The following is a 27,864-nucleotide window of genomic DNA, read 5'->3' on the forward strand; positions in this document are numbered from 1 at the left end:
GAGACCTCACAGCAGCCTTTCAGTATCTGAAGGGCGGCTATAAGGATGCTGGGGAGGGACTGTTCGTTAGGGACTGTAGTGATAGGGCAAGGGGTAATGGGTTAAAACTTAAACAGGGGAAGTTTAGACTGGATATAAGGAAGAAATTATTTACTGTAAGGGTGGTGAGGTACTGGAATGGGTTGCCCAAAGAAGTGATGAATGCTCCATCCCTGGCAGTGTTCAAGGTTGAACAGAGCCTTGGGTGGGATGGTTTAGTGTGAGGTGTCCCTGCCCATGGCAGGGGGGTTGGAACAAGATGATCTTAAGGTCCTTTCCAACCCAAACTATTCTATGATTCTATGATTCATTTATGCTGGTGCTGTTTCTTTATTAGTTGTTCCTCTCTTTGGTGGCAGGAAGGTTCTGCAGGAGGATAGTTTGTGTTTCCTCTTCTGTTCAATAGCAATGGACAGGCCTTTCCATCACTGGGGAGCCCTTTTCAACAAACTTTTAGTTTACCTTTACAGCACAAATCTTTAGTTCACCTCTGAAATGACTGTATTTCACTGTATTAAATGGAGTAGCAGTTCCAGTGATGTGATTTCTTCTCTACATCTGCCGCTGCCACTGAAACAGCCAGTAAAGAGTGGGTTTGACCAAGCAAGTATCTTGTTTGCGGTATTTGCTGAGTTGTACCTTATTTTGCGTAATACTAATCTTACGAGGATTATAGCACACTGCTGCTTTTTAGCAGAATTTGATCTCTACAGCCCTTCTTGAGTCAAACCCAGAGCACTTTACTCTGCAGTGCAGGAGATACTGAGGCTCTGATAGCTGAGCCCTGGTCATTTGTAAGGGGTACTATCAAAGTACTACTGCAGGAGGCAGCACAGGGTGTGCAAACACTTCTCTAGCTGGGCTAATATTTGTAGCGCCACACTCTGCTCTTTAAAGGGCTAGAGACAGACAGCAGACACTCACAGCTCATATTAACACCTGTACATTACAGAAATATTAACCTAATGCAAACAGCCCAGCAGAAGTTAATGTCTATATTCATAGAAAACCAAATAAAAACCGCTTTCATTTCCTAGTGTGAGTGCTAGTGCCCTAAACTGCTTTAGCTGCTCATTGCCAGAGAAGGTTCAGGGATTTGACATCCACAGCAGTACCCATAGTTTTCTGCTTCATTACCTGTGGTATCTGGCCACTTCTGGCTCAGATAGTTTTATTCTTTTGTTCCTATGAATAAAGCATTCAAAGCTGCTCTTGGATTTTAGCCTCAGTGTGGTTCACAGCAGGAAGATGAGAGACAATTAGGTGTCTGTCTGGATACATACAAAGTCATACAGCCTAATGGATAGACTATATCTTTGCTGAGAATAACTGTCTGTACGTCATCCTACAGGAAAAAGGAACTAGTAAATTTACAGTGATAATAGTTTAGGGTGGGCAATTGACATGCTGGACACAGAGGGACTTTGAGAAATGAAAGGGCTGGTTTAACATGCACCTTGTGAAGTTTGGGAAGGAGAGTGGAGTGTCTGTTCTGGCTGGGGAGTGAGTGGCTGAGGAGCAGCCTTACTGAAAGGACCTGGAAGCTGCATGGATACCACTATGCTCCAATCCTGAATAAGACAACCCACACACCACACTGTATTGGGAAGAACACAGCCGGAGACTGAAGGACATTATTCCTGTCTACTTTGCAGGAGTGTGGCCACACTGGACTGCTGTGCACAGTTCACTACCTCTGATACTCAAGAGGGATGTGGAAGGACTAGAGAGGGTCCAAGTGGAGGGTTACCATGCATGTGACCAACAAAGAGGTTGACAGAGCTGGGCTTGTTTGCTTGGCAGAGGGTAATTCCAGAGGCAGTCTGTTACCAGCCTATAGATACTTGAAGGTGAGTTGCAAGGTGACAAACCCAAACTCATGTTGGCAATGGCAGGTGTACTGACGGCCACAGTTTCTAGGTTGGGTTGGTCAGGCTGGATACTATGAAAAACTTTTTTGCTAAAAAGTTGGTGCAGAGCTAGAATAGGTTATCCAGAGATGTGTTGGTGTCTGTATCCAAGCTTGCAGAAAACCCCCCAGCTGACTTGCTCTGGTGTTAGTAGTACCACCTAGCACACAGGTTTTGGATTACAGCCTCCTTTACAGTCCCTTCTTGCCAGCTAGTTGCAGCAATGATCAGCGTGCATGTGCTTGGATGACAGATTCGGAAGCATCCTGAGTCATGAGCAGCTTAGAAAAAAAATTATGTGTAACAGGAAAGCCAAAATACTTCTTCGAGGGAAGAGAGGAGGGGCCCCTTAGAGCAGCACTGCTCTACTACCTTAAGTCTAAATCTTTTCAGAGACAGGAACATAAAAAAAGTAAGGAGTGTTAATAATGCATTACACTAGATGTTGATTTAAAGACATTCAAGCAATGCACTATGAGTCCATTGTTTTCATCCTAGTATATCCATGATGCATATTGTCAGGGCAGCTACTTGCTGTCTCCTTAGCTCGAGCTAAATCAGCACACAGGCCAGTTGATTGGGCAGTGCAGAACAGCCCAGGCCTTCAGGTAGCAGCTGTTCACAGACAGGTGCTATATTGAACATGGTAACAAACAGAAAATTAGTGGAAACAAGAATAAGATTTTACTGCTCCTGGCAAGGAACTCAAACAGGTATGAGAGCAATCAAGTTACAGAATTATTTCCACTTGATTCAGTAGCAGCTGTACAGCTGTGTTCTACTGTGAGATGGACTGGCTTTCCGTTAATTCAAGCCATGAGATGGGACTCCAAGGCACATTAGGCATCAAAGATCAGAGGTCCCATCCTGCTGCCACCTTCACTACCTTTCAGTGCTGCAGAGGGCAGAGTGAGAGGCAGCAGGCTCCAGCTGCTTGCGGTTGGTTTTTATTTTAATCACTCCTGTACATTTTCTCCTCTTTGCTTGTAAAAGAGATGGACACATGGAGGGCAGCAGCACAGGGGCTGTTTACTTTACATCTTATCAGCAGCATTAGGTACTTTAGAGACTACCAGGAAAGACCCAGGTACGAGCCACTCCCACTTCACAGGACTTTGGACTACAGCATAGAGCTGCTGTGCCCACACAGACAAGGCTTTCTCTACCAGCTCTGCCCCTAGCAACAAGGTTTTCAAGATTTCCAATTTCTTTGTCTGTCCTCAGGAAAATGCTCTCTTCCCTCCTATCCCTCCTGTTCTTTTTCAAATGTCCAACACAGTACTTGCCCAAAGAGCAACGAGCAAGATACGGTTGACAGTCCAGGAGCACACCTCGCTGCTCTCAGGAGAGCTGTTAACTGGGAGTTTTATACAGAGGTGAACGTCAGTCAGCGTAAACGCAAAGGGAGACTCCATGTGCTCCAGAGCACAAAGGCTGTTGGTTAATGGGTGGAGTGTAGGGCTTGCCTCTCGGTGCATGGTGCAAGTGGGTAAAGCTGCCCAATTTTTTTTAGTAGTAGGTTATAGAAACTGTTGTGGTGAGGGGTTTATTGTTTAACTAACTCATGCTGAAGGGATGCTGCCAATAGCTGAGGCACCATCACGAGTTTGCTTATATACCTCTTTTACTCCAGTGATCTAGATCATTTGTAACAAAACAGAAGATGTTGTAGCTTGGCCCCAGGGCCCTGCTCAGCTGGTCATGGTTGGGGAGGCAGAATAGCTGGGAGCAAGACAGAACATCATCTCTTCTTGATGCAGACACATGCACAGGGGCTACCACACCAGAGTCTGACACCATGGGAGTGTGCAGGAGTGCTGCAGGAACGCCGCAGGAGCGCTGGCAGTGTGCAGGAGCGCTGCAGGGACGCTGGCAATGTGCAGGAGAGCTGCCAGAGCGCTGCAGAGGCGCTGGCAGTGTGCAGGAGCGCTGCAGGAGCGCTGCCGGGGCGCTGACAGATGTGCAGGAGCGCTGGCAGTGTGCAGGAGCGCTGCAGGAGCGCTGCCGGGGCGCTGACAGATGTGCAGGAGCTCTGGCAGTGTGCAGGAGCGCTGCAGGATCGCTGCAGGGGCGCTGGCAGTGTGCAGGAGCGCTGCCGGGGCGCTGACAGATGTGCAGGAGCGCTGGCAGTGTGCAGGAGCGCTGCCGGGGCGCTGACAGATGTGCAGGAGCGCTGGCAGTGTGCAGGAGCGCTGCAGGAGCGCTGCCGGGGCGCTGACAGATGTGCAGGAGCGCTGACAGATGTGCAGGAGCGCTGCGGGAGCGCTGCCGGGGCGCTGGCAGATGTGCAGGAGCGCTGACAGATGTGCAGGAGCGCTGCGGGAGCGCTGCCGGAACGCCGCAAGCACGGGTGAGGAGCGCCGCCAGGGTGCACGAGCGATGCAGAGGCGCTGCAGGAGCGCCACCTGGCGGGCCCCGCCCTCGGGCCGTGCCAAGCCCCCGGCGCACTCCCAGCCGGACGTACCTCAGCCAGCGTCCAGCAGACGCCGCTGGGGCAGCCCTGTGCGTGCTTCGATCACCTCCACGGGACGCGTAGGAAAGGTGAGGGGCTTTTCCTAGCGAGCATGATCATAAGGCTTTTTCGGCCTCAGGTGGGCTTTGTTAGATAAGAGCTGATAAATTCGCATGGAGCCATCTTCTGAGAATCACAGCCTTCAGGCATATTTCACAGGGCGGGAGAAAGCTAAAGCATGTGTGGCTGGTAGAGTGCAACTCATTTTACTCTAGCACCTAACAGAATTCTAAGAGAAAAGCAAGACCTTCTTGTTTTACTCTACTATCATCACCCCCATTTCATGCCTTTTATAACTGCCAGGATCTCTGTTGTTAACTCGAACGTAAAGCAGAACATACAAGCTCATTGTGCATGGTGACTAACTCTGTTAGCATCACTATTTCTTTCCTTGATAATTTGCTTATTACATGAGACCTCAGAAACCATGGCAAAGCATTGGAGTGGCAGAAAAGCAGCAGAATAAGAGTTCATCCTAGCCCTGGTCTCTCTCTGAAAACAGCCATCCTCAGCTGCTCCATAGGAGGCCTTAAAAACATCCCAAAGGGAGAAGCTGAGTAACCTTCCCTTATAGAAAGCTCCCCTTGCCTGCTAGCTGGTGCTATATAAATCCATGTAAACCTATCAGATCTTCAGCCTTGCCATCCCCACCTAGAGTCTATATAGAGATACCAGCAATACAATTACATTGAGCTACTACTCAAGAAAAGATTGTAACTAGTTTCAGAGCTGCAGCTTGGGAAGACTGGGGCTGACATGTCAATAAGGACTTAACAGCCATGCAATAGAGAAGTTACTATCTCCAGTTCTCACTGTTAATCTTTATGGAAGCATATGGAAGACTTAATTTCCTGGAGGCTTATTTGTTGGGATACCTGATCCCTGGTGATGAGCTGAGAAATCGTCATTTTAGGTATACACTAGTACCTGCATGCTTCACTTTCTTACCACTGAATTAAAACAGGGAAGGGCCAGTGCTCAAACACTCTGGTCTGCTCTAACTATTTTACCAGTCAGAAGTGGCAACTAAGAACATTCACAATGTGTGATACTGAAGAGAAAAATGGAGACTCCTGTCTGAAGTAGCAGGGGTCAGAACATCATACTACTAATGACATATACTGCCTTGCAGTCTTTATGCAAGACAGCCTAAGAGCTGGCTTACTCTTTAGTGAACAAAGATGGCTCTTACCCTAAGCAGCTGTGGTACTCTTATTTGTGGCTTTATGCTCAGCCAGTGTCTCACAGAGGCAGCGTCAAGATTTTTTAAACAGACCTCTTTTTGAACAGACAGAAGCCTCAGCAGGACAAGGCAGGTTCCTTTTCTCCCTCTTTCACCATCACAGCCTAGCTGTTCAGCTTCAGGGAGCTGAACTTTGATCTGGAAGACACGACTCTTCCAAGCAGCTTCTGTTCGAGATACTGCTTTGGTGCTCACAGTTTTATGAGGCGAGTGACCTGGTCCTGCTTCCATCACTCCATAGTCCATGACTTGCTCTTGGTGCTCAATTTCAGCAGCACTACTTTGAAGTCCCAATAGTGCATTGGACAATAGCTCTGAGTTCACGAAGTTCCTGGTAACTGGAGGGAAAACACACAGTGTTGAGTGCTTACTATTGGAAGATGCTGGGCAGACAAAAGTAGATAGTTTATCCAAGGAGACAGTATGTTGTTGTTCTCAGTGTGGACATAGCTACTGTTTATCCATGCAGGCACCTTCAGGTGGTAGACAGAAGTACAAATCTACTGGTTGAACAAATTAGGAGTCAGGCAGTCCACGAGTATCTTTAGCTAGATCAGCTCCCAGGGGGAGAAAATAACCCCAGCTTTACGTGAAAAAATACCAGCTCTGCGCAGATTATGTGGGAGGAAGGTCTTGGGAGTTTCACAGATCTAAAACTAAAATTTAATAAAATATGAAGACTAAACAACAGAGGAAAGCATTATGCAATTGTATAAAGTCCTTTTAAGCCCTCTATCTGAAAGAATACGACAGAGATTGAAGAGATACAGAGAACAGCAGGAAGGCTGATCAAAGTATGAAATGAAAGAGCTGAATACACTGAAATTCTTCAGTCAAGGCTGACTGAAGAGGATCTGGCAGAGGTCTATAAACCCCTGAGTTCCTTGGAGAGCACGGAATGGAAAACTGTACAGAGTCACTCAACACAACACTGCAGGCACCAAAAGAAAACAGGTGTCAGGTTCAGAACACTTGAAATACAATGAAGCTTGAGAAGCCTGTAACGAGGCAGTATGAATGCTGTGAATTTACATAGATTTGAAAAGTAAAAAAACCCCAAAAACCCAACAGATGGAAAACATTTCTAGAAGGTCCTGCTAAGGGCTATTACACACACAGGTACCACGAGCTGCTAAATAATGAATTCTCTGGGGCAATACAAGTCCATGTTTGTCACCTTTTTATACGCTTCTTGTCTCTAAAAGCACAAAACAGGCAGAGAAAAAGATGCCCCCAACACAAAGCGCGCAAGGTGCCACGTATCTGGCACCTGACAGTGGGGTCCCTGCTGCAGCCCCGTCCTGAAGGGAGCCACAAGGAGCCGTTACTTTCTGCCGGTCTCGTACGCGTTCCGGCGTTCTGTCAGCATCCTCGGGGTCCCGGACCACCGTGGTCAGTTTCCCTGGCAGCCAGGGCTCCCTCTGGGCCCCGCACCCGCGCACCCCGAAGGCCTCGGTCGGACTGCCCGGGCGCCGCGCCGGCGGGATGGGCCCCAGCGGCCCGGAGCGCGGGGCGGCCCGGGCCGCGCAGCCCCTCCCCGCGGGCGGTGCCGCAGGCTCCGCGCAGGTCCCGCCCGGCGCCGGGACAGGGGGAGCGGCGCGGCGGGCGCTGAGCCCAGCGCAGCTCCCGGTTTCTTCGCGGCCCGGCGCCGGCCGTGACCGAGGCGGATGAGGGCGCGGCTGCGCGCCCCCCGCCGAAACAGCCCGCGGGGCCGGCTGCCGCCGCGGACCGGAAGCGGAAGCGGAAGCGGAAGCGAGCGGCGCCCCAACCTGCGGCGGCTCTTCCGCTTCCTCCCGGGAGCCGGGGTAGGTGCGTCCGCGCTGGTGGCGGGAGCCGGCGGAGGCGGGTGGCGGAGCGTGGCTCCGCGGCGCTGAGCGGGGGCGCGGCCCATGGACCGGCACAAAGTGAAGCGGCAGCGGCTGGACAGGATCTGTGAAGGTGAGGCGGGGCGGCGGCCTCCGGCTGCGGCGCGCCGCGTGGGGCCGCGCCCGGCCCGGGGAGCGGCGCCAGCCAGGGCAGAGCGCCCTTGTGCGGCGGGGGCGCCGGCCCGGTCCTGCCGCCTGCGGGCCCGCTTCCACCCGGCGCTTCCGCAGCGCGCTGCCTGCGGCGGGGAATGCCGCGGCTTCTAGAGGGGGAGGCTGCCGGGGCCCGGGAGCGTAGGGGTGTTTGTGCGCTGGTAAGCAGGAAACAGACTCTGTCTTGGCACGCTGCGGGGGAAGGGGCTAGTGAACGGGCAGTAGGCCTGAAGCGGCTTTGAGACTACTTTTGAGAGGCTAGGGTAGGCAGGCGTGTTTCTGAGCAGACCACTTCGATTGCCTCACGATTGATAAAACGTGGCGTATCTTTCTTTTTATAGTGGTGGCAGAGGTTTGGGGTTGTTTGTGTTTGTTTGTTTGTTTGTTTTTTCTCTAGCGTAATTTCCCCTTTTGTTTACTGTTTCTTTCTTTTGCATTGACTAATCCGTTCTAAAGTACTACAGAACTCGAACAGAGCTAATGAATGTCTTGCCGGACTAGCAAACGAGACTCAGAATTCTTGTCTTTCCTGTAACCACTCCTGCTGACTTTTTTAATAGGCATACGGCCTCCTATTGTGAATGGCCCAATGCCAACACGGCCACTGGTTGCACTCCTGGATGGACGAGATTGCACTGTGGAGATGCCCATCTTGAAGGATGTTGCTACAGTGGCATTTTGTGATGCTCAGTCAACTCAGGAAATCCATGAAAAGGTGGGCACAAAAATGTGCGAGCATTCAGACATAGAGCTCTGCCTCTTGGGCTAATTGAAGCAGACTGATTTGCCCTGGTTTTTATTGTAGGTGCTGAATGAGGCAGTAGGAGCTTTGATGTATCACACCATTACCCTTTCTCGTCAGGATCTGGAGAAATTCAAAGCCCTCAGGGTCATTGTGCGCATTGGCAGTGGCTATGACAATGTTGACATCAAATCTGCTGCAGAATTGGGTATGATGACACCATTAGAGCTCTGTTGTGATCAGAACTGAATGGGCACTGGAACACTGCACATGTTTTTCTGTTTTATAGCTGAGTGCAATTTAGATCTTCTATGTAAAAAGTTTTGAAGCTGCTTAATATCGGGCATTTTTAGGAAGCTGACGATATTGGAGTTGGTAGGTGGCTTGAAAGAAAGATTCTTAGCTCAGATTGCTCTGCTATAGGTGTCAGTGTCTCTCCTGTTGTTTGGGATTCAGAAACCTGAGTATGGTGTCTGGGTATCTTTTGGTGAGGCAGCTTTAGGTTGTTTGTGAGAATTCAGCAAACTGACGTCCAAAAGCACCCTGCAAATAGTGGTACAGGATAAACTCACTGTAAATACTCGATAAGTGAGTTTTCCTGTTACTTTTTTACATGCATGTAGCTTCTGATTCAACACTATTACTGATTCCTTTAGAGCCCTATGTATGTGAAGAGTCTGGATCAAGTGACCAAAGCTGCTAGACAGTGAGACTTTCAGACCTTGTAGTCCCCCAGGTGATGAAGGTCATCTAAGTACCCTGTTCCTTCTTATTTTGGGTTTGTATAAGTGATTTGAAGTCTTTCTTAATGTAATGCAGATTAGATTAAGCTTAAATCAAATGCATGTAAAATTGATATAGGTGTTACAAATTCGGGATCTGTAAGAGCAGCTGAACTGCAAGTAAAAGAGGAGTACTTATTTGTCTAGTGCTTGAATTGGGTCTTCTGGTCTGAATGATTCAACTTGAAAGCTCAAGAGTTCCTGGCAAGGTGTCTGGTTCTCATCCAGTCATTACGTTTTTGGGCTGAGGTTGGAAACTTATCTACTCTTGGGCTTTTCCACTTTCCATATCTTTGATTCAAAGCTTTCCCCAACTCTACACTAATTAACTCAAAGGGAAATGAATGGGTAAAATTCTTTCACCATCAAGACTGCTGCTTGCCAGTTTTGCTTTGGAGAGGTACTGTGATGACCCTCAGGCATGGCCAGATTTCCTTTATCATGGACAGCTAACGGTTATTTTCATAGTTACCCAGGTCCTTTAATTCATCCTGAGGTAAGATACTGTTCCTTATGTGTTCTGAGTCTTCGAATCAGACCAAAGGGCTATTGTATGTGCTTGCATTTCTTACGTTTAGGCATAATATTGCATGTAAACACAAATTGGTGTCTAGTTGTGTAAGAGATGAATGCACGTGGCTTGTCTGAAATTGACTGAGGTGGTAACCAGTGAGATTAAAAGAAGTTAGGTTTTCCTGTCTTCCCTCCTCATGTCTCTGAGTAGTCTATGTGGTATTACAGCACAACTGCAAAGGATTTCATAGAGATTTCCCTAGTTCTCTTGGGAGAACATAGTCTGAGTTTACTCAAATGTCTCCTCTGTAATGGGCTTACAAAAGAGTGATGCGATGCTGATTTTTATGTGCCTTCAGCCATTTCCTAGATGTTGTGCCTAGTTTTAGGATAGGTGGTAGACTTTTGAGGGGGAGAGTTTTCTTGGTTTGGCAAGTGGCAATGGTTGCATTTGGGAAGAGACCATTTTTAATCTAATTATTTTTATTTCTTAGCTGGATTGTTGACTGAAGGACAGCCACAACAAGGAAAGACCAGATTTTGCTACAGTATTCCATCTTTCCCTTTTCTGACAGTATTTTGTGCTACCAGGACTTTAACTCAGTTTGCATTAGTAATTTACCTGATAGTTCTAGCCATGGGTTTTATGGCCCCTTGTGGTTGTATATTATTCTAGAGTGGGAGTGTTATGTGTTGCCATTTTTAAGTATAACTTCAAATGGATTTAGAGAGACTCCTGTGGCTTTTCTCTATGTTTAATGAATTAGTTACTTATTGTTGCTCCTGGGGAAGCTGATGCTTGCAGTGAGCATCTGGACTGCGAGGCACGAAAGAGCTCAACCATCTGTCTTAATTCTTCTTCAGTCTGCCAGTTAATCTGTCAGGACTCTCTCTGGAATGAGTGCATCTTTATGGATGCAGATCTTATAAAAGTCAGTTTCTTGCATCACTGGTGTGAGCCAGTTTTCTTATTTCAGTCTGTTTTGTTTTGGTTTTTTTTTCTTTTTCTGGTGAGTGTGTCAATCAAATGGTCATTTATAAGCAAGGAATGGTATTTCCTTGGGGTTAAAACACTGTTGGTCATTTCTGTGTTCTGTGAATGAACTTCTCAGATGAATCCTGTTTCTTGGCAGTGGTTCTGGAGCACTGAATTATCTTTCAGCACTTATGCCTGAAGAGCTCTATGTTAGTTTAGCATTGTGATGCTGAAAATCTTATATGACCTCTATGGCTTTGTAGGCATTGCAGTTTGCAACATCCCTTCCTCCTCAGTAGAGGAGACTGCTGACTCTACCCTCTGCCACATCTTGAACCTCTATCGCCGTGTTACTTGGCTACATCAGGCTATGAGGGAAGGGAATCGAGCCTCAAGTGTAGAACAGATTCGAGAGGTGGCTGGTGGCGCTGTGCGTATCCGTGGGGAGACTTTGGGCATCATTGGACTAGGTAAGTGATGGGAATTGTTAGACTGAAAAGTGAACTGTGAAAGTTTCTGGGAATGTGAGAGTCACAGGCTGAAAACAAGTGACAATGTTACAGCTGTTTGTTGCGAAACACACTGACTTGTAAGGAATACCAGTGCCCTGCTCTGTGGTGCTGGATATCTTCAGGAGTTGGGTATATGCCATGGGATTGGGGATTTCTTTTTTATTTTCAAATGGTTAGAAGAATTGGAATACTTAGACAGTTCTTCTCAGTGACTGTTTCCCTGTGTGCTAGGCTCTGTGACAAAGCCACCTGAAAGCTACCAGTTCTTTCCCCAGGTTCTTGTAATCAGATTATTATTGCTTCTGGCTAAGGGTCCAGATTTATCTGGAAAAACAGAGCTCCTTCTAGGCTAAGCTCTGGCTATATTGCATGGGGAAGGACTAGAATTAGCCATATGGGATCAGCACTAAATAACCTCCTCTGGATCCCCGTGGCAATCTTAGGGGTTTCCAGGGCTGCGTTACCTTGGACCCTAAAGTCCAAGTACCTTGGCAGTAAAGTCCAGTGTAGGCTGCCAGTCTACCCCAGTATCTTGTCTATAAAGTTTGTTTTACCTTTCCTTGATGATTGTGGGTTTTCTTTTGTGAAGGCCGAGTTGGACAGGCAGTGGCTCTGCGAGCCAAGTCCTTTGGCTTCAACGTGATTTTCTATGATCCCTATCTGCCGGATGGAGTGGAGCGATCCTTGGGTTTACAACGAGTAGGAACCCTGCAGGATCTACTAATGCACAGCGATTGCATCACATTGCACTGCAGCCTGAATGAACATAACCATCACCTCATCAATGACTTCACTATTAAACAGGTGCAGCAGGAGCTTGATTTCCCCCACAGAACACTGTGGAAATGAATGCAAACAGAAACTGCTGCTTTCACAGAGGCTGAGAGCGTGTGAATCCTGCTGCCTCTGTCATGTGCCTCCTGCTGCTGCCTTTGGAGGCTGGGAGTGTGTGGATCCGGGTGCCTGTGCTTTGTGCTGTATAGAATTTCATGTTAGGAAAAGAATAGGATTAGCTCTTCTTGCCAAGTAATTTCACTTATAAAAAATGCTTTAGGTGATTCAGTAATTTCAAGTTACCTTTAAATTGCATAATTGACTCTGGCTGTTAGAGCCAGATGTGCTGCGGCTGGGACTGTGTAAGTTTCTTTACACGGCTCTGCCAAAGCCTCTCTGCCCAAGCCCACTGCAAAATCAGTCTCGGGCTCTGCTCCACTAGTCTATGAATGCTTATCAGTGCTTTCATGTGAGACATCTGGAGCTGTAGTCCAGTTTTGTATGGTTCTCAGTTACCCGCTGGGCTTAAACCATGACAAGCTGGATACTTGATTCATGTCCTCTTTCTTTTTTAATTTAGTAGGATGAATATGGAGTGCAGAATTTGAGAATTCCACTTTTGCCCTTGTCTTGTGATTTTGTTTGTACATTTTTAAAGCAAATTTCTCAAGCATTGCTTGCAGGCATTTCCCTTGTGGTTAGCTTTGCAGTGAGAGCACCCCTAGTTTGTTCAGGTCTCATCTAATCACTGCAGGCTCCTGTTCATTTCCAGTAGACTTCAAAGATTCACTTAGCTTCCATGAAAAGTCTCATTCTCAAACCACTTAATATTTTTGTTCTTCCAGATGCGCCAGGGCTGCTTCTTAGTGAACACAGCCCGGGGAGGGCTGGTAGATGAGAAAGCCTTAGCACAAGCCTTGAAAGAGGGGAGAATCAGAGGAACAGCATTGGATGTACACGAGTCTGAGCCTTTCAGGTAATGTTGCACCTGCATGCCTACTGCTAGCATGTGACTCACCTATACTGGATGACTCTTACTTTTTGATATTGAAGTTATGGTGATACCCAAGAGGACAGATGGGTTATCTGGTTTTTGTTTCCCTCCTCCCCTCCCCTGCACAGCTTTGCTCAGGGTCCCTTAAAAGATGCGCCTAATGTGATCTGCACCCCTCACACTGCCTGGTACAGTGAGCAGGCGTCCATTGAATCCAGAGAAGATGCAGCTAAAGAGATCCGCAGAGCTATTACAGGTAATGAGGAAGACTGTGTGCTCTGCAGCTGCTACTGCAGAGTGTTCTTTTGCTAGTTCACTGCAAGGCTTATGCTCCTTGTTCTGAAAACTTAGGCTCAGCAACTGGTATCTAAAACTGGAGTGCAAGTTGGTAATTATCTTGTAACTAATGCTGGAGTGGCATTTTCCCTCCCTGGGAAAACCTTGTACCTAGTACATCCTTTGCAATAATGCCTTTGACTGTTATACTGTACACCATTTTTCTGGAGCAGTACATACTCTGTCTTGGGGAAGGTGAGGCTTGGCAATTGCAGTTTGTGGCAAATAATTTCTTCTATAAGATCACAGAAGTGGGAAGGAAGGATCAATTTCTTGTATTCTCCAGAGACTAGCTGTTCAGAAGAGTCTCTTCTGCCCAGTGTTACCCTGTGGAGATAGATGGAAAAAATCATGTGCATTTCCTTTTTACTTTCCTTTCTAAATGCTTCAGGGGATGAGCCCTTTCTACTTGGGTCGTGGTTTTTTTTGTAATTCTTGGTACTCTTTCAGGTCACATACCTGATGCTTTGAGGAACTGTGTTAATAAGGAGTACTTGCTGCTAGCAGCTCAGTGGTCCAGTATTGATCCTGCAACTGTCCACCCAGAACTCAATGGAGCTGCAGCTTACAGGTGAGACATGTATTTAGGTTGTACAACTTACTGCTTTCAAGCCTATCTTCCTACTGAAATAGGCCAGCATCCCTCTTTGGGTTTGAGAACCCAAACTTGTAGCTGCATGCTGTTTCTGTATGCTCTGTATGTGAACTCTTTCCAGAAACTTTACAGCAGCACTTCTGAAGCTGTACTAGGATCTAACATTTACTTGGTCATATGTAGTTCCAGCTGCATACCGGTTCATTTTTCCAAATCCTTGCAAGACCTGCCCAAGAGATCTCCTTATATAAGAAAGCCTGCTTGGTACCAGAAAAAGAGGTCTGGATCTTGAAGTTTAGAAGTTGTGTGTATCATTAGAGTTGTATAAACAAAGCACACTTCTCAATTCTAGCTCAGTATATGGAGTATTAAAGAGGCATTGTCTGGTGGATTTGGGCAGTGGCCTAAATAAGAGTGTATTTCAGTTTGTCTTAAAGACCTGCCAAGTGATTCTGGGCAGGTTGCTTCCCTTCTATTTTTCTTCCATCTGCAAAGTAAGACATACATTCTCTTCGCTTCTCTGAGACATACAGAGGTTCAGATATATTTCTGGAGAAACCATAGGGAGGGAGAATGAGAAGTAATGGAAGAATAGTTCATTAGCAATTAATGACTATTGCTGACCTATTTCTCATCTCACTTGTAGCTGTTTTTATTAGTTCGGTACCTTACTTTTTCTATCTTGGAGTCCAGTGAAGGATAATTGGCAGCTTGTGCTCCTGCTGATGGAGAGGGAATTTCTAGCCTTTTACAGTACCCTCACACAACGCCTTACACTGTTTTCCACTGGAGATAAACTTTGTACCAGTTCTTAAATGCTGAATACATGACCCATCTGCGAACTGGTGTCATTAGGATATAACTGCTACTCTTCAGCTCTGGAGGCTTCTCCTGTGTTCTGTCACAGAACATTTCTGTTAGAAAGATGGGTTTGTATCCAGCAGGTGCCTGAGGGCATAGTTCCTTGCCCCTTAAATAACTGGTGGACAAGCTTGTAATTTCTGTTCTGTTGGTTTTAGGTTTCCTCCAGGAGTAGTGGGAGTAGCCACCCCTGCGCTGCCAGAACCGCCAGTAGTGGAAGGGATTGTAGCTCACGGGATCCCTCCTGTTTCCCACCCTGCACCGCGTACCCCTTCCCCAGGAGAGACAAGCAAACTGGATGCAGACAGAGAGATTCCTGCTGACCAATAGCAGCATCTTTCCTTTCATCTGACAGCAGATAAAAGTAGGAAGGCATCTCTTCCTAGGACCTTCTTTAACACCCTACAGAGACTGTTTCCTGTTCATGCAGGACGGGAGAATGCATTTCATTACTGGCAAACTTTAGCTCTTGCCTTTATTTTTTAACCCTTTAGTTTTAATCCCTCAGTCTTTCCCCTTCCCTGGGGCAGGGCAGCAGTGACCTTGCCTCCTCTTGGAAACACTTAGTTTAACAAATTAATTTTCCCATATATCTACCCCGGTTGTCTGTGACAAGGAACTGTCTTTATGGGGTCAAACACTGAAGTGGAGCTGTCTGATCAGGAGTGGCTCTCAAGGTTCCCAACACCAGACTTCAGTGCACACCTTTCAGTTGTGACTTGTAGCTTAAATTTAATTTGGTTGAACCTCTCAAGTGTAGCCATGGGGAATACTAGGAAAATACTAGTGAATTGGAGAAGTTGTGACTACTGTCTTTATTATGCCCTTGGTAGAATGCAGCCTAGGCTCAGCTGTGTGTGTTACTTTGCTTGTTTTAATTAAGGTTTCCTGTGAGAACAGGCATTGCTCATTGTTAACCATACAAAGTTCAGTCTATGCAGTACCAGGCCTGAGGTTAAAAGTAACAATCTCAAAGCCAGCCCTGTAAATAATTTGGAAGGGATTAAACTGTCATCAAATATGTTGTGGTGACCACTGTGTTTGTGAGGCTTCACAATAGTTCACCCTGGAGTCTCTCTAACTCAGAGAAGGCAAGAGAATCCAGAAGTGGAAAAAACTTGCCCTGGGAGACAGCAGGTAGCAGTAACTTGCAACTGCAGTTGCTTGTTCCTCACACACAGGTACCTCACAGTCTGATGGTGGTGGTTAGCCACAAGGTATCAAGGTATCTGTTATGTTAGAATTCTAAGCTTTGTGCTGCAGATTGGTTGTGGGTTGGTTTTTTTTTTTTTTCCATAACTACACCAACTAAAAGTAACATAACACTGGTTACTGTGCTGATGGAGAAGGCAGCTTTCGCTTTACCACCATACACTGCATCTCCAACAGTGGGCAGCACAGGACAGTGGTGTTTTGGTTGGTTTTTTTTTTTTATTTCTTTTTTAAATGAGTAAGCTTTGGGATACTAAAGGAGAAGGAACCCTCTTAGCTTGTCACTGGAAGCCAAGGCAGGATTGTTGGTCTCAAGAATTTTCCCATTTTCCAAATGATAGAGTATGAATCACTTCTTTGAGGGGGATGGAGCAAAACGGGTTCCACAGGAGAAGATTATCCTTAATCCCACATCTTCCTTTAATTTTACCTTGTTACACTTTAGCTACAGCCTTTCCGTGCGCAACATGTAATAAGTCACAATTGATTTGTTCATGTTGCGTGGGCCTACTGAAGTCGGTGCTATGTGGCATCCCCTGTGTGTGTGTTGGTCTGCCTCCCTGTTGTGTGTCTGTGACTGGAAGCTGAGCAGCTGGGAAAAGACTGGAAATACAGCTTGAGGTGTGGACACGATCCTCTAGTTGGGCTGTTTGGGAAGCTGAAGGAAGCTTTCACAGTCACTAAGTTTTCAGGGGTTTGATTTTTTTTTTTCCTGGTTTTAAATTTTTCTCCAACTGCCTTCATATAATGGCTTGCTACTGATGCAGTGAAGTGCTTAATTCCTTTTCCCTCCAACCCCTCACACCTCACAATTCAAGGAAGGAAAATGAAGAAGTAAACTTCAGGTGTTTTCTTACAGATTTTACACTTTAACTGTTTAGCATTAGTGAGATAATATTAGTTCTCTAGTGCTGAGTGTCTTTTTTGATAAGGTGTTTGTCTTGGTGAAGGTTCTTCACTTCTGTGTTTTCATGGATGATGCTGATTCTACTTAAAATTCATATACCTCCTTGGCAGCTCAGGTTTAGCAGATGAGACTGGGACTGGTGGAAAATAACCAGCAGCACCTTCTTGAGTTCTCTAACCTCTAGGAAATCTAAGTTTTACAAGCTACTAGCTCAGAAAGCTGTTCTTCTGACAGGCAGACGGGGACTAGTTTTCAGGGCCTGAGAGTTCATCCTCTGTGTATTACCACAATGTCAGTAACTACATTTTCATTAATTGCTGCTGAAAATTCCTGCCCTGCTTAGAGGTTCAGGTCTGAGATTATTCTGTGGTAAGGGGCTTCTAGTTACAAGCTTTGTGACTACGGAGAATTGGATTACATTGACCGTGTCTCTTCTAGAGCACAATGCAAGATAGATTTATTTTTTTTTTAAGAGGCAGCAATTTGTTTCCTTTTTTCTCTTCTTAACTGCAAATATCTCTATAGACCAATCAACTGAGCAGAGGAAGAGTGGAAAGATCTCATCTGGGGGACACCTCAGTTTCTCAGTTCTTACTTTTGGTGCCTAGACATACTGGTGACTAGTAATCCCCTAGTGGGAATTGATTGATGTAATAAGAAATATTTCCAGCTATGGGTATTAAGGAATTGAAGGTGACAGCATTGGATAGTGGCTCTGTTCTAGCCAACACTGTAGGCTTGTGCTTGTATATGAAGGCAATTTTCCCCCTGATTAAAGTTGCAGCAGAAAATACTGAGGTAAAAACAAACAGAACCCTTATCATGACCTCAAAGGACAAGGGCTCTCTTTGTGTGTATAGGATTACTTTGCTTATATAGCATTTGTCCCTCTCCTATAGATTGAATCTGTTATTACCAGACAAAGGCTATTCTGAACAGATGGCACACACACACACACACACACACAAAAAAAAAAGAATTTCCAGTACTTAAGTACTCTGTGGTCTTCTCCATCCCCCGAGTGCCCAGCCCATTGTCCACTCTCTCATGTGTGACACTCGGACTTGTAGCTCCCTTCCCAAGCTGTTGCAGGTTACAGAAGTGGAAGGATTGATGCTTATTTTGTTTGTTTTAATGCCTTCCTTCAGAACTAGTGCAGAGCTTTAATCCCAAAGAACAGAAGTCTGCCAGGGTGAGGCAGGAGTGTCCTAGCTGCACTAATCCGCTTACAGGAGGTGCTCACACTGTCCTAAGGTACTTTCTGTTTTGTCAAGGTCACTGCTGCTGACCAGCTTTTTTATAGAGGATTCAGAGTTTCAGAAATATATTTTTGTAGACAATGACTAAACTGTGAAACATTGAAATAAAGCATGTAAACTTAAACCTTCCAGCACTGTCCTCTGTACAGCTGTTTTTCTCACTTCAGTTCTCTCCTGCCTCGTTAGAAAATGTTTGATTACTTCTTGGATATATTTTAATAAAGTTCTCTAAAGAACATGACTGCTTTCTATGGAAGGGGTGGCCTTACCTACAGAAAAGTCTTTTGAGCTGCCCTTGATGCAAGTCTTAGTATCTTATCTGTGTGACACGTCAGGACTAAAATCACACTGTAAAGAGTACAGATGATGGGATGAAATAATGAAATGCACTGAGGACAGGTGCATTGTACAAACTGGTATTTGGTGCTACCTTGCCCATTTCCCAGTGAATTGCATCCCCCTAACCAGGAATTAACAAAGGTAAAATGTTGTCATCTACTTAAAACGGCCTGGTACAATCTCTTTGAATAAATGAAAGTGAAAGAAGCAACTTGCCTTTGCTGCTGTTAATTCAGTGTCACGTGTGGCACTCCCAGAGCAAGGAAGTATAATGTGTGCAAGAAAACTTTATTTCCACAAGAATCTCCTTGTTCTGGTATGGAAGATAGCATCTGCTCCCGATTCCAGTATCTGTCAGTGCTACTGGGTCTTCACAGTGCAAGTAGATTGATGTGAAGTTGTGTGTCATTTCTCTAAGTGTTGGATCCTGAAGGATTCTGTGGTTGCCCAAGTACGCCAAAAAGGGCTGGGTTTAGGGCACTGTGCTATTCTACATGAGAACTGTTCAAATGCATCAGCTCATCACGACAGCCGCGTACCGTTAGCAAACCAATTTTGTATCTTAATCGCCTCCTAAATACTTCGCCTCGCCGACAAGCGAAGCCCCGGACCTGTGAGGCACTGCTGTTACTGCGGGCCAGCAGCACCTCCTCCTGGATCCTGCACCTGGAGCTGCCGAGCGGGGTTTTGTCTGCGTTCACCTCCGTAACTGCGTAATTCCTGAGGTAGTTTCGGAGCCTGAACTCGCCGTTACGAGCGGCCCTGCGCCTGCCACGGCTCCTCGCGGCCCGTCCCGCCAGGGTCCCTCAGCTGCGCGGCTCTGGCGGCTCCCTTGCACCACCGCCGCCCGCTGCAGGCCGCACCGCCTTCGGAGCGCCCCGGGAGGGGTGGCGCGGGGCATTGTGGGGCAGAGGAGGGGAAGGGGGGCGCTGCTGCGCGGTGCATGCCGGGAACGGGGCGGGCGGCGCTCGGAGGCCCAGTGCAGGGCAGGCGCTTGCTCGGTCCCTCGGTGCGGCGGCGGCGATCGGTGGGCTTGGGCCAGCGGTGGAGGAGGCTCCTGCCCGTCGGGGATGGCGGACGCGGCGGCCTCCCCCGTGGGGAAGCGGCTCCTGCTGCTGCTGGCTGCGGGGCCCGGCGAGGGCGAGGCGGTGGGGCCGGAGCCGGGGCCGGGGCCTGGGCCTGGGCCTGCGCTGCCCTCCCGGGCCTGGCGGAGCGGCACAGTGCGGGCCATGAGCGGAGCCGTGCCCCAGGACCTGGCGGTGAGGCCCCGGCGGTGGACGGGGGGGGCGGTGCTGGGACTGGGACGACGGGCAGCCGCAGGCGGGGCGCTGCGGGTCGGGCCGCCCGCGTGGGCCGCGGCCTCCCGCCGCCGTGCAGGGCTGCGGGCGAGGCTCCGGGGCCGCGGGTCGCCGCCTCTCGTGTGCGGGTCGTGGCAGCGCTGTGCTGGCTCCCGGCCATCGCCGCGGGCTCCCTGCTGGGCCTGCCGGGACGCGCTCCGGGCTGAGGGGTGGCGGGCACGGTGGCAGATCGGTCCTGGAGCTGCCGGGACACGGGTCTGCTCGGGGTGGAGCGGACCCAGTGGCCTCGGGTGCGGTGGCTGAAGGCAACCGACGTGTGAAACTCGCGCCTGGGAGGTTTATGCTTTTTGGTGCTGATCCATCTGTATGTAACTTCTGAGCGTTGGAGTTTGTTTATTTTTCCCCGGTAAGATACTGAGCAACCCAACTGATGCTCTTGTTTGAAGGTGTATTTTTGCGTGGGGATCATCAGTTTCATTCTGTCTCAGATTTTGTTTTCAGCTGTAGGAATTCGTGCTTCATATAATGTGTTTAAGCAGTCTTTAGCATTTACTTGGTTTGCTTCTAGTTGTCCTGAGTTCAGGACAAGATAACAGCACAAGTATAGCTCAGTGAGATGCTTGTGTGGAGATCTTAAAAAGAGCTCTTAAAAGATACCTATGCTATATATCTCTTTGTGTATGCTAATTCTGCAGGTATTTGCTGTCAGCGATGGTATGCTTCAGAGACCTGGTGGTACGCTGCTGAGAACTGTGGTTGTTAAATAGACCCACAGGGCAAAGGCATGAGGTTCTGTTTGTGAAGAGTCTTCTTAGCTCTCTTTTTGATGACCTTTATTAAACATTTGTTGTTACTACTGTAAGTTCTTTGGGTTTCTTTGCAGAGTTGCAATTTTGAGAAGTTGCCTTGACTTCCTGCAGTGATGCTGATTTCTTTGGCCTTGTCATAGTACTTCAACTGTGCCATCAGTGGGAAGGGGTGTGCTGGATTTAGTTTGGCGAAGCCAGGTGCCCTGGCACCCTGTGTCTGCAGTTGGAAGCTGTGGTGATGCACTCTAGCTGCACCCTGTTTTGTTTAAGGAGGGAAAGAAAAAACTTCCTCAACATGCAGAAAGGGGATCTTCAAAGGAAAATGGGGCAAGTGTTTGAGATGAGAAACGTTGAAATGTGTTGGGCTAAGACCTGGTCTGGAGAGCTACTCTTGTAGCAGACTGCATTTGACAAGTGTATTGTCAGCACCCTTGCATTCTGGAATCATCCATCCCAAATCTGAGTGTGATGTAGGGAATTTTTGGTGTCTTATGCTCTTTTGCTGGAAGGATTGGTGGGGTGTTTTCCTTTTCCTTTTTTTTTTTTTTTTTAACTCCAGTGAATCTGTCCAATAAAAGGTAAGAGTTTGTTTCCTGGTCAGTCATTGCTGACCAACCTTTTAGACTACCCTAGCAAAGTAAAAATCAACTAAATAATGTCTCCTACTGCTGCTGTTAAAGGCAGAAAACTGGGGTGGATGGATGTTGTTAAGACCAGTAGGCATATCTTTAATGCCTTTTGCTGTAGAAGAGATGTTTATGAACAAGCAGCATGTTGAACATACTTTATTTGCAAAGCAAGTAAAAAATATTAAAAATATATAAATATATATGAATATATATAAAATACATTTTTTTTCAATTTTGTTTGCAAAGCGAAGTAAAATACAACTCTTCAAAGGAAAAAAGCTCGTTGAATGAGAGCTGACTGCAAATGTAGTTGATGTACATTCCCCCACTTCGCAATACTTTGTAGAGTAAGCACAAAGTATTTTATACTTAAGTACAAAACACTATAAATTCTTGTTATGCCGGAAGGTTTTTTCTGATAGCCTGTCTTCCTATGTGTGATAGACATCCACACTGAAAAATTTTCGTTCATATGGTGAGCAATGTCTTCTGTGGCTCCACTTACACTCTTCTTGGGTTGGGGCTCAACAGCCTCATGAGGGATTCTGTAACCATTTACACTACTGAAATGCAAGGAGTAGGGATGTGTGAGTGGATGGAATACCTTTGTGGTTTTAGCTTATGTAAGTATAAGTTTACATGATTTATTAAAAAACCAATCTTGTTTTTTTTGCCAGTGTCATTGCAGTTAGAGGTAATTCAGTGTGACTCGTAAAATTCTCTAAAAGGATCTTGGTAGATCTGAAGTGGCTATGAAGTTATAGATGAGGACTGGAGTGGAGACTCAAGCTGAGAACATTCCCAGTCTTGTGCCATCTCTGGTGTCCGTGTGTCATGCCAGCTGAATAGCGAGGGGCAGGACAGATGGTGGCTGTGGAAGGAATGGTAGGACTGATCTCAGTAGTGGCTTTATCAGGGCTGACGATGGGATTGGGACTGTTCCCCCAAAATACAAGAAATGGAGAAGGAACAGTAACAAAGTTTGTGTATGAGAGGCTTATTAGCCTTCATGCGTTTGCTTACAACTTTGCAGAGCTGTTCTTATGCAACAGGGATTCTGTTTGTACTGGGTACTATATCAACCCTGCTGTCTCCTGTATTTCTGTTAACCAAGACACTCAAAGTCCCTGTCCCTTCATTTTTTTTCCCTTTTCCTTATTTGAGGGTATTGTAATTTCTTGACACATGGTAGCAATTACAGTACATGTGTAAGAGGTTTAGTTGAACTGCCTTTCCTGAGGGTTATGGAAGTGCCCTCTTTGGATGTTCGCTGTGCATACGTAGTGTTTATGTGGTGTTTCTGATATTCCAGAAGTGTCACACTATTGAACACATGCTGTGCTGATCTGCACATATGCAGTAATTTTAATACATATTAAACCTATTCGACTTGCACAAAATAAACATGTTTGGGGAAGTCTGGGTAGAAATATGGAAGCTCTAGATTGAGAAGGTAAGCTTCTAAAAGAACTGCTGCCTCTAATAGAGCATGTATTAGTAAATGAGTATTTTACTTTTGTGTCAGTGAAAGAATATCTGTGCTGGACAAGGTCAAAGGCCCACCCACTCCACCCCTTTGCCTTGCCCAGTCTTGCACTGGTGAGATGTGGACATCCCTGTGCATCTGTTGAGGGAATCAAAGCTGTTGAGTGCTGCCAGGTGGGAGTTTTCTGAAATTATGTTTAGCTGTAAAGTCGTGCACAGCATGACTGCTCTATATTTGCCAGCAAAGGGATATAAAATAAGTTTTTGCTCATCTGATAGTGGATGCTCCATAGAGCTCACTGACCTTGGATTGACTTTAGAGGGTCGGCCTCATCCTCCTTCTTTGTGGTGTTTGTTGCAGCAGAATCAAAGATTTCAGATTCACTGCTTCAGTCTTAGTGAACCATGGTTATTTGGCTTTGAAAATTGCTGCTCAAATAGGCTTACTGTTTAAAATCTGTATTCAAGGAATCTCTTTCTAGAGTTAACCCATCTTTATATTTAATTGTGACTGCGTCTACAAGTTTTATTTATACTGATATAAGTGATAGGAAAAATTGCAGTGTTCTTACGTGTTAAATTATTAGGAATATTGAGATCCAGCTTTTGCAAGTGAAAGCTGGAAAGTTACTGTGTCGTGGCAAAGTCTGCAGGGAGCTCCTTATGAGTGTTTGCATTTGTGGATCAACTTTTCTGCCTTTGAAGAAGTTCCAGTTGCAGCAGAAGAGATTCAGACATTTCATCAAAATTACTTGTTTTGACCTTTGTGAGTATTGTTTTGTAGTGTTGAAATGTAACAACCGAAACAAGGAGAAAAGGCTAGGAAAATATGCTTTGGCAAGACCTTAGTTTTTTCTCCCATCATTGTCAAAATACAGCAGTTTGGCAGTCTGTTTTCTTGGGTGGACAATGTTGACATTGTATGACCAGGGCTTGCATTTTACCAAATGAAATGCCATAAGCTGGGGAAGCAGAAACGATGTTTTATGATCTGATCAGTGAATATATGGTCACCTGAAACTTATTCTAATATTTGGCAAACCACTGGTATTGTTTGAATAGACTAATAGTTACCAGTTTTTTTCCTTCCTTAGTTTCAAATTCAGGTGTTGTATTTGCCGCTTGCCAGTTATGCAAGCACCAATTTTAAATTGTTTGAAAAGTCTGGCTATCAAACCTGCAATTTAAGATGTTGCTTTTTCTTCCTGCTGATACTTGGGTTGTAGAATCCTTGGGATTAGGAGTAGCTTTCTTTGTTTTCTAGTTGATTTGTTTTGTGAAACAGCAGATACCATCATCTCTGCAGGTGCAGAAAGAAACAGTAGTCAAAAAAGATTGTCTTGCTGTTTCGCTGAAGTTGGTTTTTATGATACTTTGATTGGGATGCAGGCAGACATTAGGTAAAGAGGTATTTTAGGTGGATTGAGGCCAAACTAGATTGCTGTTGCATTCGTACCTGTGATAATTAAGGTTGTGGGCTGTCTTTGTGTTGCAGAGGCGTTGACAGGGCTGTTCATACATGGTTCTAAGCATTTCTCATTTTTGTTATGACAGGAGGGTGGCAGTTGCAGTGTGCTCTAAAATGACTCAAGTGGCACTTGTGCAGAACGGGGTAGGGCCTTCCCAAAGATGACGCTTCTTCCTTTGCATCTTGTGGCTTGTGTGTAGATTCCAGCACTGATTTTTAGCTGTGATACTCGCATTCCTTGACATTTTCCTCCATGTGTGTGACCAGTGTGAGGGTCAGTAATGGTGCTCAAGCTGGGACTGCTCTAATGTTGAAAGAAATGAGATACTGACAGAGTGCTGTGCAAGATTCTCTTGTTTTGGCACTTTGTTGTTCTTTCCTACCTACTTAACCCGACTCATCTAAATACATGTCTTTTTGAGCCACATAAAGAGGTACTGAAGACAGTATTTTCAGGAATGGTTTTCTCTACTATTTGTGCTGAAAAATAGTGTGATGTTTGGGTTTTCTTGGTGGAGTTTTGTTTTGTTTTACATTAATAAACCAGGTCCTGCCTGGAACTGCCTGGGGTTTTAGGATGGTTACAGAATTTAGCTATGGGTGATACCCGCTATAATTCTGTTACTTATTAATCTTGAAACATTTCTTTTTTGTCCTTTGTTAAACAAAAGTAAAAATACCCAAAGAAAACAAAAACCCCACAACCCAAGAATAAAAAAAACAGAACGTGAAACTTTGTTCATAGAATCATAGAATAGTTAGGGTTGGAAAGGACCTCAAGATCATCCAGTTCCAGCCCCCCTGCCACGGACAAGGACACCTCACACTAAACCATCCCACCCAAGGCTTCATCCAACCTGGCCTTGAACACCGCCAGGGATGGAGCACTCACAACCTCCCTGGGCAACCGATTCCAGTGTCTCACCACCCTAACAGGAAAGAATTTCCTCCTTATATCCAATTTAAACTTCCCCTGTTTAAGTTTTAACCCGTTACCCCTTGTCCTGTCACTACAGTCCCTGACAAAGAGTCCCTCCCCAGCATCCCTGTAGGCCCCATTCAGGTACTGGAAGGCTGCTATTAGGTCCCCACGCAGCCTTCTCTTCTCCAGGCTGAACAGCCCCAACTTCCTCAGCCTGTCTTCATACTCCAGTCCCCTGATCATCCTTGTGGCCCTTCTCTGGACTTGTTCCAGCAGTTCCATGTCCTTTTTATGTTGAGGACACCAGAACTGCACACAATACTCCAGGTGAGGTCTCACAAGAGCAGAGTAAAGGGGCAGGATCACCTCCTTCGACCTGCTGGTCACGCTCCTTTTGATGCAGCCCAGGATACGGTTGGTTTCTGGGCTGCGAGCGCACACTGAAGCCGGCTCATGTTCATTTTCTCATCGACCAGCACCCCCAAGTCCTTCTCTGCAGGGCCGCTCTGAATCTCTTCTTTGCCCAGTCTGTAGCTGTGCCTGGGATTGCTCCGACCCAGGTGTAGGACCTTGCACTTGTCATGGTTGAACTTCATAAGGTTGGCATCAGCCCACCTCAGAAGCGTGTCAAGGTCCCTCTGGATGGCATCCCTTCCCTCCAGCGTATCAACCGGACCACACAGCTTGGTGTCATCGGCAAACTTGCTGAGGGCGCACTCAATCCCACTGTCCATGTCAGCGACGAAGATGTTAAACAAGACCGGTCATTTGACACAACAAAGATGATAGCGTAAATAAACTCATATTTTTTAGATATGCTATATTTCGGTACTTTAAGCTCTAAATTTTAGTGTAGGGCTTGCTATATGTTACTGTGGTGTCAGAGTGTTGTTCAGTCTTCAAATGTAATAATCATAATGCCAGGCAAGATATTAAAAATTCTAGGAAGCTCTTTGTTTCAGTAGGTGTCTGAAATTGCTATACAAATAGTTACTAATGCACTGGCCCCAACAGCTTAATTTGGTTTGCCATGTCGTACTGTCTTCTGTCACTTTTTTGCTCATATAAGTAGCCACCTTTGAATAATAGTAACAACACATGTCCCCCCCTTCTCTCTGTGTTGTCATTCCATCCTCTTATATCAAATCATCATTAATTCTACCAGTGCCATTCCCGACAAGTTTCTGGATCCTCTTTTTTCCTTCTCTGCTAATAGAGGTTTTTACAGTGTCGCTGCATAGTCTCCTCATTGCTTCTGGTTTTGCAGTCGTCATACAACCAAGTTTTCTTACCCAGATATTTCTAGTTGAATCGTAATCCCAATATTGTCTTATCTCTGTAGTAGACAGAGCAAATAAGATTCACTGTCTTTTCTGGCAGGCCTTTCGTGAAGAATATATTATTAGTTTCGCCTTTCAGTCTCATGTTTTCTTGATAAAGCAACCTAATTTGACCACTCCAAAGTTCCAGTTTTTTAGACTTTTAGTCATTCTTGTGTGCTTTCTTCTGCTGTCTCCTGTTCTGACCCAAGCTGCTCATAAGTATCTTAGCAGAGAATTTACTGAAGCTAAGCAGAGAGACAGGTGCTTCATGTGTACATAGACATTTATGTACATGTCTGCCCTCTTTTTTAATCAGCTTGAGGTAGCTGAATGTATACCACCTCATGACCCATTATACCTGCTTGCTTTTATTTTTCTATAAAACTGATGCTTGTCCTTTCACTGGTGGTTTCTGCCTTTGTTTAGCACCTTGTGCTTATTTTCATGATTGTGTTGTGCTCTCATCTGAGGCAATTTCTCAAATTTGTAAAGGTAATTTGAGTTCTGCCTGCAAATGTGCTTACAGAGCTTTCCAGCATGTGATCTTTCTGGGGAACTTGGCAGTCCTGGTGTTGGTTACAATGTTTAATGACTGTTCTCAATCGGTTTAATTTTTGGAACATATTCCTATGAAGACCCTCAGTCAAATGATTCCGTTTTATCAGAGAATAGTTGATCTTTGTGCTCAGCGTGTAGGCTGTCTTTTCCTGATGTGAAATGTTATACAGAAGTCTTCCAAGGTCTAAATTCAAGGTGTGAGACCTGTATTTCTCTGTTTGGAAGAGGTGGTAATCTTTCTTCAAGCAGAGAATGACAGGGCCTTAAAGTATCTAATCCATATCTATCCACGAATGTTTCTAGGTAACTTTCATATGGGAAGGTTACTGCCCTTTCTTTGTAGCAGTGGATTAGCAAAGCTTTTTCATTTTTTTCCTGGAAAGCCTCAGTATTAGTATTGTAGCAGCTGAAGAATATAAAACCTGTAATAAAAAAAAACCCACAGCCCAAAACTGGTCTTCACTGGCAAAGTCTCTGACCACACCACCCAAGTCTTGGAAGGCAGATGCAGGGACTGTGAGAATGAAGACCTTGGGCCCACTGTAGGAGAGGATCTGGTTCGAGACCATCTTAAAAACTGAACATACACAAGTCCATGGGACCTGATGAAATCCGTCCAAGGGTCCTGAAGGAGCTGGCGAATGAAGTTGCTAAGCCACTGGCCATCATATTTGAAAAATCATGGCAGTCAGGTGAAGTTCCCGATGACTGGAAAGGGAAATATAACCCCCGTTTTCAAGAAGGGGAAAAAGGATAACCCAGGGAGCTACAGAGCAGTCAGTCTCACCTCTGTGCCTGGCAAAATCTTGGAGCACATTCTTTTGGAAGGCATGCTAAGGCACATGAAAAACA

General features: G+C 46.0%; 2 protein-coding genes across 3 annotated transcripts in view; both read left to right on the top strand.

The window, feature by feature from the left end:
* Positions 1–7,282: 7,282 nt before the first annotated feature.
* On the top strand, positions 7,283–18,418 carry LOC136020133 (C-terminal-binding protein 2). Of its 2 annotated transcripts, XM_065690860.1 has the most exons (9): positions 7,283–7,642; positions 8,280–8,434; positions 8,525–8,669; positions 10,996–11,202; positions 11,834–12,048; positions 12,864–12,994; positions 13,141–13,268; positions 13,799–13,919; positions 14,963–18,418. In XM_065690860.1, the coding sequence occupies exons 1-9, from the start codon at positions 7,594–7,596 to the stop codon at positions 15,132–15,134; spliced, it is 1,323 nt and encodes a 440-aa protein (XP_065546932.1). In that variant the 5' UTR covers positions 7,283–7,593; the 3' UTR covers positions 15,135–18,418. The 2 variants fall into 2 exon arrangements, with proteins under 2 accessions (XP_065546932.1, XP_065546935.1); XM_065690863.1 differs by lacking the exons at positions 8,280–8,434; positions 8,525–8,669.
* Positions 18,419–19,482: 1,064 nt separating this feature from the next.
* KDM3B (lysine demethylase 3B) overlaps positions 19,483–27,864 on the top strand; it is a 56,977-nt gene continuing 48,595 nt past the window's right edge. Inside the window, exon 1 of the mRNA XM_065690858.1 lies at positions 19,483–19,780. Within this exon, the coding sequence (XP_065546930.1) occupies positions 19,592–19,780 (189 nt within the window). The 5' untranslated portion in view covers positions 19,483–19,591. The remainder of the gene's footprint in view (positions 19,781–27,864) is intronic.

The sequence above is a fragment of the Lathamus discolor genome, chromosome 10 (genome assembly GCF_037157495.1).
Source record: "Lathamus discolor isolate bLatDis1 chromosome 10, bLatDis1.hap1, whole genome shotgun sequence".
NCBI lineage: Eukaryota > Metazoa > Chordata > Aves > Psittaciformes > Psittacidae > Lathamus > Lathamus discolor.